Source organism: Oncorhynchus clarkii, chromosome 25 (assembly GCF_045791955.1).
Source record: "Oncorhynchus clarkii lewisi isolate Uvic-CL-2024 chromosome 25, UVic_Ocla_1.0, whole genome shotgun sequence".
NCBI classification, from domain to species: Eukaryota; Metazoa; Chordata; class Actinopteri; order Salmoniformes; family Salmonidae; genus Oncorhynchus; species Oncorhynchus clarkii.
Window position 1 is genome coordinate 13311733 of NC_092171.1, and position 13828 is coordinate 13325560.

The following is a 13828-nucleotide window of genomic DNA, read 5'->3' on the forward strand; positions in this document are numbered from 1 at the left end:
TGGAAGCAGTCTTGGAGTGTGGAGTCAGCTTGGTCGGACCAGCGTTGGACAGACCTCAGCGTGGGAGCCTCTTGTTTTAGTTTCTGTCTGTAGGCAGGGATCAACAAAATGGAGTCGTGGTCAGCTTTTCCGAAAGGGAGGCGGGGCAGGGCCTTATATGCGTTGCGGAAGTTAGAGTAACAATGATCCAAGGTCTTTCCACCCCTGGTTGCGCAATCGATATGCTGATAAAATTTAGGGAGTCTTGTTTTCAGATTAGCCTTGTTAAAATCCCCAGCTACAATGAATGCAGCCTCCGGATAAATGGTTTCCAGTTTGCAAAGAGTCAAATAAAGTTCATTCAGAGCCATCGATGTGTCTGCTTGGGGGGATATATACGGCTGTGATTATAACCGAAGAGAATTATCTTGGTAGATAATGCGGTCTACATTTGATTGTGAGGAATTCTAAATCAGGTGAACAGAAGGACTTGAGTTCCTGTATGTTTCTTTCATCACACCATGTCACGTTAGCCATAAGGCATACGCCCCCGCCCCTCTTCTTACCAGAAAGATGTTTGTTTCTGTCTGCGCGATGCGTGGAGAAACCCGTTGGCTGCACCGCCTCGGATAGCGTCTCTCCAGTGAGCCACGTTTCCGTGAAGCAAAGAACGTTACAGTCTCTGATGTCCCTCTGGAATGCTACCCTTGCTCGGATTTCATCAACCTTGTTGTCAAGAGACTGGGCATTGGCAAGAAGAATGCTAGGGAGTGGTGCACGGTGTGCCCACATAGTGTCTTAGTAGGGCGTTTGGGCCACCACGAGCCAGAACAACTTCGATGCACCTTGTCATGAATTCTGAAAGTGTCTGGAACTCGATTGAAAGGATGCGACACCATTCTTCCACGAGAAATTCAACAATTTGGTTTTTTGATGGTGGTGGAAACTTAATTGCTTAATTAACTAAGGAACCACACCTGTGTGGAAGCACCTGCTTTCTATATACTTTGTACCCCTCATTTACTCAAGTGTTTCTTTTATTGGGGAAGTTACCTGGTATACTAGAACCCTTTAGTTTCTAATATTAATGACGACAAATTAGAGTTACTATACGAAATAGTTCAGTACTACTAGACTATAAAAAAGTACTTTTGTAGAACATAGCTGAATAATATATGGTTAGTGAATTTTTTTATTTCACCTTTATTTAACCAGGTAGGCTAGTTGAGAACAAGTTCTCATTTGCAACTGCGACCTGGCCAAGATAAAGCATAGCAGTTCGACACATACAACAACACAGAGTTACACATGGAATGAGCAAACATACAGTCAATAATACAGTAGAAAAAATAAAACAAAAAGTCTATATACAGTGTGTGCAAATGAGGTAGGATAAGGGAGTTAAGACAATAAATAGGCCATAGTAGTGAAGTAATTACAATATAGCAATTAAACATTGGAATGGTAGGATGTGCAGAAGATGAATGTGCAAGTAGAGATAATGGGGTGCAAAGGAGCAAGATGGGGATGACGTAGTTGGATGGGCTGTTTACAGATTGGCTATGTACAGGTGCAGTGATCTGTGATCTGCTCTAACAGCTGGTGCTTAAAGCTAGTGAGGGAGATATGAGTCTCCAGCTTCAGTGATTTTTGCAGTTCGTTCCAGTCATTAGCAGCAGAGAACTGGAAAGAAAGGCGGCTAAAAGATGAACTGTCTTTGGGGATGACCAGTGAGATATACCTGCTGGAGCGCGTGCTACGAGTGGGTGCTGCTATGGTGACCAGTGAGCTGAGATAAGGCGGGGCTTTACCTAGCAGAGACTTGTAGATGACCTGGAGCCAGTGGGTTTGGGGACGAGAGGGAAGCAAGGGCCAGCCAACGACTTAATTATAACATAACACACAGGAATACGAGCCTTTGGTCATTAATATGGTCGAATCCGGAAACTATCATTTCAAAAACAAAACGTTTATTATTTCAGTGAAATACGGAACCGTTCGGTATATTATCTAACGGGTGGCATCCCTAAGTCTAAATATTTGTGTTACATTGTACAACCTTCAATTTTATGTCATAATTACGTACAATTCTGGCAAATTAGTTCACAATGAGCCAGACTGCCCAAACTGCTTATACCCTGACTCTGCGTGCAATGAACGCAAGAAGTGACACAAAGATAAACAAGTAATATCATCAACCATGTCTAGTGATTATGATTGATTGATTGTTTTTTATAAGATAAGTTTAATGCTAGCAAGCAACTTACCTTGGCTTCTACTGCATTCACGTAACAGGCAGGCTCCTCGTGGAGTGCAATGAGAGGCAGGTGGCTAGAGCGTTGGACTAGTTAACCGTAAGGTTGCAAGATTGAATTCCAGAGCTGACAAGGTAAAAATCTGTCGTTCTGCCCCTGAACAAGGCAGTTAACCCACCATTCCTAGGCCGTCATTGAAAATTAGAATGTGTTCTTAACCGACTTGCATAGTTAAATAAAGGTATATATATATATATATATATTGACACACTGAACTCTATCAGAGAAGTAGTTGGTAAACCAGGTGAGGCAATCATTTGAGAAACCAAGGCTGTTGAGTCTGCCAATAAGAATGTGGTGATTGACAGAGTCGAAAGCCTTGGCCAGGTCGATGAATACGGCTGCACAGTAATGTCTATTATCAATGGCGGTAATGATATCATTTAGGACCTTGAGCGTGGCTGAGGTGCACCCATGACCAGCTCTGAAACCAGATTGCATAGCGGAGAAGGTACGGTGAGATTCGAAACGGTCGGTAATCTGTTTGTTAGCTTGGCTTTCGAAGACCTTAGAAAGGCAGGGTAGGATAGACATAGGTCTGTAGCAGTTTGGAGAAATCGAGGAGGCTTAGGCGAGTTTCTGTGGGGAGTGCAGAGCTGTTGACTGGGGTAGGGGTATCCAGGTGGAAAGCATGGCCAGCCGTAGAAAAATGCTTATTGAACTTCTCAATTATAGTGGATTTATCGGTGGTGACAGTGTTTCCTAGCCTCAGTGCAGTGGGCAGCTATTCTCCATTGACATTACAGTGTCCCAAAATGTTTTTGAGTTTGTGCTACAGGATGCAAATTTCTGCTTGAAAAAGCTAGCCTTAGCTTTCCTAACTGCCTGTGTATATTGGTTCCGAACTTCCCTGAAAAGTTGCATATAACGGGGGCTATACGATGCCAATGCAGAATGCCAGAGGATGTTTTTGTGCTGGTCAAGGGCAGTCAGGTCTGGAGAGAACCAAGGGCTATATCTGTTCCTGGTTCTAACATTTTTGAAAGGGGCATGCTTATTTAAGATCGTGAGGAAGGCATTTTTAAAGAATGACTAGGCATCCTCTACTGATGGGATGAGGTCAATATCCTTCCAGGATACACGGGCCAAGTGGATTAGAAAGGCCTGCTCGCTGAAGTGTTTTAGGGAGCGTTTGACAGTGATGAGGGGTGGTCGTTTGACCGCAGACCCATTACGGATGCAGGCAATGATGCAGTTATCGCTGGTTGAAAACAGTAGAGGTATATTTGAAGGGCAAGTTGGTTAGGATGATATCTATGAGGGTGCCCGTGTGTACAGATTTGGGGTTGTACCTGGTGGGTTCATTGATAATTTGTGTGAGATTGAGGGCATCAAGCTTAGATTGTAGGATGGCCGGGGTGTTAAGCATGTCCCAGTTTAGGTCACCTAGCAGCACGAGCTCTGAAGATAGATGGGGGGTAATCAGTTCACATATGGTGTCCAGGGCACAGCTGGGGGCAGAGGGTGGTCTATAGCAAGCGGCAACGGTGAGAGACTTGTTTCTGGAAAGGTGGATTTTTAAAAGTAGAAGCTCAAATTGTTTGGGTACACACCTGAATAGTAAGGGAACTCTGCAGGCTCTCTCTGCAGTAGATTGCAACTCCTCCCCCTTTGGCAGTTCTATCTTGTCGAAAATTTTTATAGTTAGGGATGGAAATTTCAGGGTTTTGATAGTCTTCCTGAGCCAGGATTCAGACACGACTAGGACATCCGGGTTGGCAGCGTGTGCAAGGGCAGTGAATTAAACAAACATAGAGAGCATGAAACCAAGGCTTTTACAGTTACAGAAGTCAACAAATGAGAGCGCCTGGGGAATAGGAGTGGAGCTAGGCACTACAGGGCCTGGGTTAACCGCCACATTACCAGAGGAACAGAGGAGGAGTAGGATAAGGGTACGGCTAAAGGCTAAAAGAACTGGTCGCCTAGTACGTTCAGAACAGAGAGTTAAAGGAACAGATTTCTAGGCGCGGTAGAATAGTTTCAAGGCATAATGTACAGACAAAGGTATGGTAGGATGCGAATACAGTGGGTGACGTGCATAGAGTGACAATGAAAGAGATATTGTCTCTAGGAATATCATTTAAACCAGGTGATGACACCATTATATGGTTAACATATGGTTAGTATATGGTTAATATGTTAGCATATGGTTAACATAACATATGGTTAGTATATGGTTAATACTATATGGTTAGTATATGGTTCACATATTGTTAGTATATGGTTAATATATGGTTAGTACTATATGGTTAACATATGGTTAGTATATGGTTAATATATGGTTAACATATGGTTAGTATATGGTTAACATATGGTTAGTACATGGTTAATACTATATGGTTAGTATGTCAGTCTTACCTCATGGTGCGGAGGTCCCAGCCTCTGATGGCTGTGTCGTTGGCTGTGGCCAGCTGGGTACAGTTGTGATGCGGACTCCACTTCCCAGAGATGAATTTCAGTTGACCTTTACCCTCTAGGGTGGCACTGCTGGAGATCTGGAGGGGCAGGGGTTAATGATCAATACACCTGATCATACACCTATCAATCATGGGGTATGGCGAGGGAGGCTAAGATAAGGGTAAGAGTTAATGCATTGACGGACCTGTATGGGCAGGCCTTCCCTAGTGTGAAGCTGACCTCACCCTCCCTCAGACAGCAAAGTCAATGACAGGTTCAATGACTCCTGAAGGACCTTGTTGCCATTGTGAATATCTATATACTGTTACTCATGGATCACCAGTTTGACCAGTAAGGACCCTCTGAGTCTGTACTGACATAATCAACAGAGATACAATCATTTCATACTTCTGCATCTCTAAAATCCAACCTGATAACATTACTCTCTATCTCGTCTCTCTCCACACACACACACACACTATAGTTTCATTATTTCGAGGAGAGAGGGAGGAGAAGATAAGGGAGCGTGGGAGAAGGGAAGTGAAGGAAGGGGACGAGATAGGGTAGGGGATAGGAGAGAAAGAGAGGGCGGCTGTCTTCAAGTATAATCTCTCCTGTCTAGCGCGTGGCACATTGGCACAGCCTCATGCCCTGCCTAGCTCCCAGCTTTGTTAGCGCTAAACACATTAGCAGGCCTAATGACAAAGCATATAAAACACAGAAGGACAGCTACCTTTAGCAATCGCTGTCCAATAAAACAACGCTATCTGCCAAACTTTCACGCATTTAGGGAGAGCGTGAATTGTGTGTGAGTGAACGGCCACGGTGGACAAGGTGTGTGAACGTACCGTGAGCCGGAGAAGATGTTCTGACTCAGTTTCAACAGTGTTTCTAATTGATCACACACACACACACACACACACACACACACACACACACACACACACACACACACACACACACACACACACACACACACACACACACACCTTTAATCTACCGTACACTCGAGACAAATCCATGGCGCAGCTGGACAGACAGACAGGCCTGTGATGAACACATCAGCCTGAGAGCCTCTGATAGAGGGAGGGGATGTGGGTAAGGAAGGAGGGGGGGGGGGGGGGGCTGTAAAGGGATAGAGTGGAGAAGATTAGCATTCTCAACAGCGCTGGAAGAATCTGTCTAGGCTGGCAGGCTCCCTCTCTCTATCCTAGTTCTCTCACTTCGTCTCTCGCCATCTACTTCTCTCTCATTCTCTCACCCTCTCTTTTTCCTCTGACCCTGCTCTACTCTTCTCTCCCTCTCTCACCCCTGTGCCCTCGCTCCAATTTTAATGGCTGCCATGCCCAGGGCAGGCTGTGTCACTCAATAGCTCCCTGCTCTCAGCCCAGCCTGACATCAATGTCACTACACGAGGGGACGACGACACACAGAGTGCCTTCCTCTGGGGACGCTGCCACACACATAGAACAGGAGAGAATGTGTGTGTGTTCGTCTGTGTCCCTCTGTGAGTGTGCATGTCTGATTGCAATCTCTGGACAAGGCGATTCTTCACAGGTTTACATTATGACACACACATCCACACGCGCACACACACCAATGTCAAGTCCTTGGTTGTGTCCTGTTGGGCCTGTGGCCTGGCTGGCCCTGTGAAGATCTCTGTATGAGCACATTAATTACTAATGACTTAGCCCCATTATTCATGAAGCACCTCCCTGCTAAAGTATGCCCAGGCAGCTAGTTGCTAATGGAACATTAACTGACCAGCCTACACACTACAGAGTACACACACACACACACACACACTTCATCTCCACTATAGAACTATGGACGTTTTAATTGCAGAGGCAGTGGAGTGGAGAATCAGAGGAACAAAACAGTAAATAACAAAAGGAGGAGACCGGGACGCCTCCTCCTCACCTCACTGCATTAGTGGGGATGGAACAGCACTGTCAGAGGAGAGCATTTCCACTAAACAGCATGGCCACAAACTAGTCCTGACTAGACCAACTGTGTGACAACAATTAGAATTCCGGCCATTCAACTTTGAAATGGGTAAAGTTCAACATACACGGAGTACACAAAACATGCTCTTTCCATGACATAGACTGACCAGGTGAAGCCAGGTGAAAGCTATGATCCCTCACTTGTTAAATCCACTTCAATCCGTGTAGATTAAGGGTAGGAGAAGGGTCAGAGAAGGATTGAGACAAATGAGGCATGCTGTCCAAACACTTAAAAGAGACACACCCTATCCCCTCAGGCCTCAAATTAAGTGGACACTTCTGATGACGTATCATGACGTCTGACGAGTATACACTTGCAGGGCGAGGGAGGAAGGAATGATTTTTTAAATGGACCGCCCTTGGCTGGAAATTTGTCACTCGTTTATCCCGCGATGATTGTGTTTTCAGCTACTGGTAGCTTGTGGGCGCTTTATATGCGCTACAGTCAATTTTGATTGCATGTCTACTTATATTAAATAGATAATTACTAATATACACCTACTGTATGATAGCTAGCAAATTAATTAGCTAACTAACGTTAGCCTGCCTAGCTGGTTTTATTTCTACAATTTCCAGAAGATAACCAAACAAAAACATATTTACTTTTTACGAGACGTGTTTGTGCCATCATGTGCATTAGTAGCACAATTTCAAACTTATTTGCATTCGTTTTTACCTACACTTGTATGTTGACTTCTCCATCGATGTTGTTTAAGTTTTCACAGACCTTTCTTAGCGGATGTACAATCGTCGCAAATTGAATAATGGGGAGTTTCAGGCCCCGAAGTGAACATAATTGTGTAGCTCTATATTAGGAAGGTGTTCCTAATGTGTGGTGTACTCAATGTATATCTAGCTTGAATGGGGGTCGTTAAAACAGCGAACGGTTTACTTGACACAAGTTAACTATTTTAGGTGGATGACAGCAGAAGAGAATTGGGGCACCAGTGAACCAGCTCTGAAAGTCCACAAAAACACCCACAGGAGCCACTGCTCTGGACAATAAAGCTACAGTGTGTTTCAGTAAGGAATCATGTGATCTTGGTGAACCAAGCAGAGTACACCCCTAGACAGTTCTTATAACACCGTTGTTGGGAAGGGAGGGCAAGATAAGACCGGTCTGATACCGTGGTTATCAAATAATGAGCATGGGGTATGGGGAGACGTATGGTGGTGTGTGTGTGTGTCTCACCGTGGCCTGGGTAGAGCTCTCCGTCAAGTCCCAGAGCAGAGCGTGGTTATCAGCCAGAGAGATCACACGCGTCCCATCTCCCATGGGCTCCCACAGGACACTGCAGCAGAGAGAGAGCGAGACAGCGAGATGGAGAGAAAGAGAGCGAGGGGAGAGAGACTCAGTTCACAGGACACACACATCAGTGCGGGAAAAAAAAGAAGGTAAACGCTCTTCTACACAACCACAGTACAATGCGCACACACATCCAATGGCGGCAGTTTATGACCAAAGTTTATTACCATGGTATATAGTCAAATGAGCACTATGTAGTATTTACTGCGTGTGACACATACACAGTGCATGATAAGAGCTGCCTGTGTCTGCTATAGACTGATGTCATTAGTTCTAGTGGTGATAAATGAGACTGGCCCATCTCCTCTGAGTCATTCATCAGTGTGGAGGAACACAACATGAAGCCTCCACTGTGCTGTGTGTGGGGGAGAGATAAAGGGATGGAAGGAGGAGGAGGGACGGACAAAGTTACAGTCTTCCTCAGGATTTCATCCAACTCAGTAATTTGCATATCTTGTGAGGGGAGAGCGGGACAGGGGGAGAGAGAGGAAGAAAGGGAACAGAGAAGAGAAGTTTATGGAAGTTGTAAATCCAGGGACGATGGGGGACAGTTTTTACTGCCCTCCCAAGGTGCTGGGAGTCTCTCTCTCTCTCACACACACACACACACACACACACACACACACACACACACACACACACACACACACACACACACACACACACACACACACACACACACACACACACACACACACACACACACACACACACACACACACACACACACACACACACACACACACACACACACACACACACACACACACACACACACACACACACACACACAGTGTAGGAGGCAGCACTGTCTGTCCCTCTCTTACCTGTCTCTCTCGCTCTTTCTTTCTCTTTCTCTCTCATTGTCTGTCATTCATTTATTCCATAACAGCTCCAATCTGAAGTCAATATATTCACCACCCCCAGATTTATAAAAGTAGCTCTCCCAATAGTATTAATTAATTCATAAAAGAGAGAGAAAGAGAGAGATCCTCTTCCCCTTTATGGCAACAGCCAGCCGCTCTTATTAAAGAAAATAAGTTATGTGCATTTGACCTTGAGCTCTGCGGCGGCTTGGCATCCTGGTAGGGACTGAATATGTAAATACATGGAGGACTGCCAGGGAGGGGAGTTTTACAGGCCCATATATCTCAGACAGTCCTGGGTGAGACACCCGCCTCTGTCCTTCTCATCAAACTGTTTCTCCGTCTGCTTTGTATTCACATGAGTTTAATTCAATAGCAACATATGCACATGCTCATGGTATTGGGTGGAAAATCAGATTGGACTCCTTTGGGGAATAGAGACAAAACAGATAAATCCGGTTGGCTTGGCTACAGAGTTACAGTGAGGGATCAGCTCAATAGAGCTATACAGACCCCTTGACCCCTTGACTTTTTCCACATTTTGTTAGGTTACAGCCTTATTCTAAAATTGATTATAGTTTTTTCCCCTTCATCAATCTACACACAATACCCCATAATGACAAAGCAAAAACAGTTTGGGGGTGGTGGGGTGTTCTCCCATTCTTCTCTGCAGATGCTCTCAAGCTCTGTCAGGTTAGATGGGGAGTGTAGCTGCACAACTATTTTCAGGTCACTCCAGAGATGTTCGATCAGGTTCAAGTCTGGGCTCTGGCTGGGCAACAAGGACATTCAGAGGCTTATCCCGAAGCCACTCCTGCATTGTCTTGGCCGTGTGCTTAGGGTCGTTGTCCTGTAGGAAGGTGAACCTTCGCCCCAGTCTGATGTCCTGAGCGCTCTAGAGCAGGTTTTCATCAAAGATCTCTCTGTAATTTGTTCCATTCATCTTTGCCTCGGTCCTGACTATACTCCCAGTCCCTGCCCCTGAAAAATATCCCCACGGCATGATGCTGCCACCACAATACTTCACCTTAGGGATGGTGTCAGGTTTCCTCCAGACGTGACGCTTGGCATTCAGGCCAGCTCTAGGAAGAGTCTTGGTGGTTACAAACTTCTTCCATTTAAGAATGGAGGCCACTATGTTCTTGGGGACCTTCAATGCTGCATAAATGTTTGGGTACCCTTCCCCAGATCTATGCCTGGACACAATCTTGTCTCAGAGCTCTACAGACAATTCCTTTGACCTCATGGCTTGGTTTTTGCTCTGACATGCACTGTCAACTGTGGGACCTTATATAGACAGGTGTGCGCCTTTCCAAATAATTTCCAATCAATTGAATTTACCACAGGTGGACTCCAATCAAGTTGTAGAAACCTCTCAAGGATGATCAATGGAAGCAGGATGCACCTGAGCTCAATTTTAAGTCTCATAGCAAAGGGTCTGAATACTCATATAAATAAGGTATCTGATTTGTGTTTTCAATACATTTGCTAAAATTTCAAAAAATCTGTTTTCCCTTTGTCATTATGGGGTATTGTGTGTAGATTGTTGAGGGAAATGTTTTATTTAAACAATTATAGAATAAGGATGTAACGTTAAAAAAAGTGGAAAAAGTCAAGGGGTCTGAATACTGTAGGTCCAAGGCAAGGCCTGGGAAAGACACAGTGGATGAGAGAGATAAAAAAAAGATTAGTGTGTGAGAGAGATAGAAAAGGGAGGGAGACGGAGATGGGAACAGAGATAGTAGAAGAGGGAGAGAGATTGAAGAGAGAAAGGAACTAAGAAGGACAAAATATGGGCAATTTAAAAAGTGTGTGTGTGCAGGCACGTGTGTGTGTAGAGACAGGATTATTCAGCCAAGCAGAGTTTGTGTCTCCAATTGAAGGTGTGTTAGAATACTGATCTCCACAGCCCTAACATTACTGACAGTATTGACTGGCTTGCATATGACTGTGTGGGTGCCTGAGATCCCATTGGGCTAACATTGAATGACTAACAGTCCCTTTGAGTGCAAATCATACTCTGTGCACTGTGATCACCAGGACCCCCCCCCCACAACACACATACAGGCATACACACACCCCTGTACACAAAGGCTACACACACGCTCACAGACACACACGCTTACCCCCCTCCCGTCACACCCTCCCGTGAAGAAATAAAACAGTGTGCCTGTTGAGCTTCATGATTCCTCATGGTGCCCAGCCAAGCCATGATTAGTCTTAATCGCTCAATGGGAATTGATTCCTGAGCCTGGTGCTGCTCCAAATCGAAATGAGGCGCTTGGCTCCCCAAAGCATGGGGAGAGAAATGTAGCCATGCCAGAGTACTACTGTTTGTGGGTCTGCTTCTTCATTCCAGCCACGCTTCACAACACGACACTATCCCAAATATTAGTCCGGCAAGGCTGAGGAGGGACTGAGGTACAGCCATAAAAGGCATAAAGGACGTACATACATACATACAGGAAGGAAGGTAATAAGTGATCTGAACCCACGCAGACTCTCATACAGTATATTAAAAACAGCTTCCTATGCTCCTTCTGAGTCTATTTATCCTTGAAATACACGACATTTGGCAGTATATCCTCACCGCTGAGAGCCCTGTTGATAATATACAGTATGTACATACAGACACTCTCATGTACTCCTTCTCTCACACACTTAAACAAGCACATAGTCACACAAACACACCCTCTGCTGGTTGCTGTGCTCCTGCCAGCGTAGTCAGAGACGGCGGGGGTTGCAGCCTGAAAGAGATGGACGAGGTGGGCACCAAACCAAAGCCATCCATCTCTCAGAGCCAATACAACAAAGCGAAGGCTGCAAGACTCACAGAACACACACACAGACACACTATCATGCCCTTGAGAGTGTTGCAGCTCTGGAGGTGTCAGAATGGCAGACAGCAGAACCATCAATCTCCACCACAGAGCCCCACCTCACTCACTCAACTGAAGGCTATTGCACACACACACATACACAAAGTCAATTGCAGCCTCTAAAATATATTTTTTTTAAATACTGCTCAGGGAAGTTTAAAAAAAAAATGGAAATGGGGAATTTAATTTAGAATGCCAAAATGCAATCTTCCTTCCAAAGGGATGAGGCAGCTACTGAAGTCTAAAAAGGGATGAGTATTGATGTTATCTTCCTGCACCATAAATGGATGATGAATGTAGTGTATACAGCTAAGTATAAGACAAAGGCCTGAGCAGTGGCTGAGCCCTGGGATATGTAGGTCACTCAACACAGTATTGTAAAGTATAGACCAGGATACACTTCAGTAGTACATGAGAAAGAGAGAGACGGGGCAAGTGACAGAGGGAGATAACAACGAGATGAAGAGGGCGAATGAGAGATAGAAAGATTTAAAGATAGAGGAAGATAAGCGGGTATAGGGGTATAAATGGTGAGAGGCAGGACCATAGATTTAGAAAGACAAAATACACAGAGATGGAGTCAAATGGAGAAGGGGAGAGAGACAGAGGGGGAGAAGGAGAGAAGATGAGATAGAGGAACAGAGAACGAGGGGAAAGAGAAGGGAAAAAGAACACAGAGGAGAAAAGAGCAGAGAAAAGAATTCAAACAGGGGGTCGTGGAAGCCCTATAGTTTCAGGTTTGAATTGATATGACTGTGTTGTGTTGTATACAGTATTGTAGCTGTAGGCGACAGTCTGAGAGCAGCCTACCTGGAGGCGTTGCCATGGGCGCTGTTGTCAAGGTGACAGAGGAGTTCCAGGTTCTGGGGGTTGTGGGAGTTGTGGGGATCGTCTGGGGATTCGTGGCTCCCTGACTCCCACTCTGGGGGCATCCTCCATATAGCCCCACAAGTCACTACGCGACTCTCACTGGCTGCAGTGGACAGGAGACAAAGTCAGTGTTAGACACCTGAGGTGGGTGGGGACTCACTCATGATATGGATTTGAGAATGAAAACCAGAATGTACAGAGGGACCAGGTCTGTGGGACCGCATCAGGGACCAGGTTATGAAGGTTAAAAAAACCTGCTGCAGCTAGATCCCTGTAGGTACTTTCATTCAAATACATTTCCTTAGTGTCCTGTGATATACGTAAGGAATCATCAACCTGTGCGTTCTATGGAAAATAATCCATGACGTGGAAGGTGTGTTGCACAACCCGCCAGCGGAGTGGCACTAACCTTCTACGGAGTTTCCTTATTTTCCAGAGAACACATAGAGCCCAGAGTTAATTATCACACAAGCCATGGGGTATAATTTAACGGATATACCACTAGAAATGTGCCGCTAGAAATGTGTTCAATATCCACTGAAGTAGCTAGTAAGTTTACTATATTGAACAAAAATATAAAACGCAACATGTAAAGTGTTGGTCCCATGTTTCATGAGCTGAAATAAAAGATCCCAGAAATGTTCCATATGCACATAACGCTTAATTTGTTTCCATCCCTGTTAGTCTGCAATTCTCCTTTGCCAAGATAATCCATCCACCTGACAGCTGCTTAAACAGCATGATAATTACACAGGTGCACCTTGTGCTGGGGACAACAAAAGGCCACTCTAAAATGTGCAGTTTTGTCACACAACACAATGCCACAGATGTCTCAAGATTTGAGGGAATATGCAATTGGCATGCTGACTGCAGGAATGTCCACCAGAGCTGTTGCAAGATAATGGAATGTTAATTGTTCTACCATAAGCCTCCTCCAACTTCGTTTTAGAGAATTTGGTAGTACGTCCAACCGGCCTCACAACCGCACACCATGTGTAACCACACCAGCCCAGGACCTCCACATCTGGCTTCTTCATCTGCAGATTGTCTGAGATCAGCTACCCGGACAGCTGATGAAACTGAGGAGTATTTCGGTCTGTAATAAAGCCCTTTTGAGGTGAAAAACAAATTCTGAATGCCTGGGCCTGACTCCCAAGTGGGTGGCCCTATTGCCCTCCCAGGCCCACCCATGGCTGCACCGCTTGCCCAG

The 13828-nt window shown here is 45.2% G+C and overlaps 1 protein-coding gene across 2 annotated transcripts in view; it reads right to left on the reverse strand.

Annotated features, from left to right (window-relative positions):
* LOC139384076 (EARP-interacting protein homolog) overlaps positions 1 to 13828 on the reverse strand; it is a 78498-nt gene that overhangs the window by 39001 nt on the left and 25669 nt on the right. For both annotated transcript variants that reach the window (XM_071128712.1, XM_071128713.1), the window contains 3 exons: positions 12559 to 12721; positions 7890 to 7989; positions 4653 to 4789 (listed from right to left, as the gene is read on the reverse strand). In XM_071128712.1, coding sequence (XP_070984813.1) covers positions 4653 to 4789; positions 7890 to 7989; positions 12559 to 12721 — 400 coding nt within the window. The remainder of the gene's footprint in view (positions 1 to 4652; positions 4790 to 7889; positions 7990 to 12558; positions 12722 to 13828) is intronic.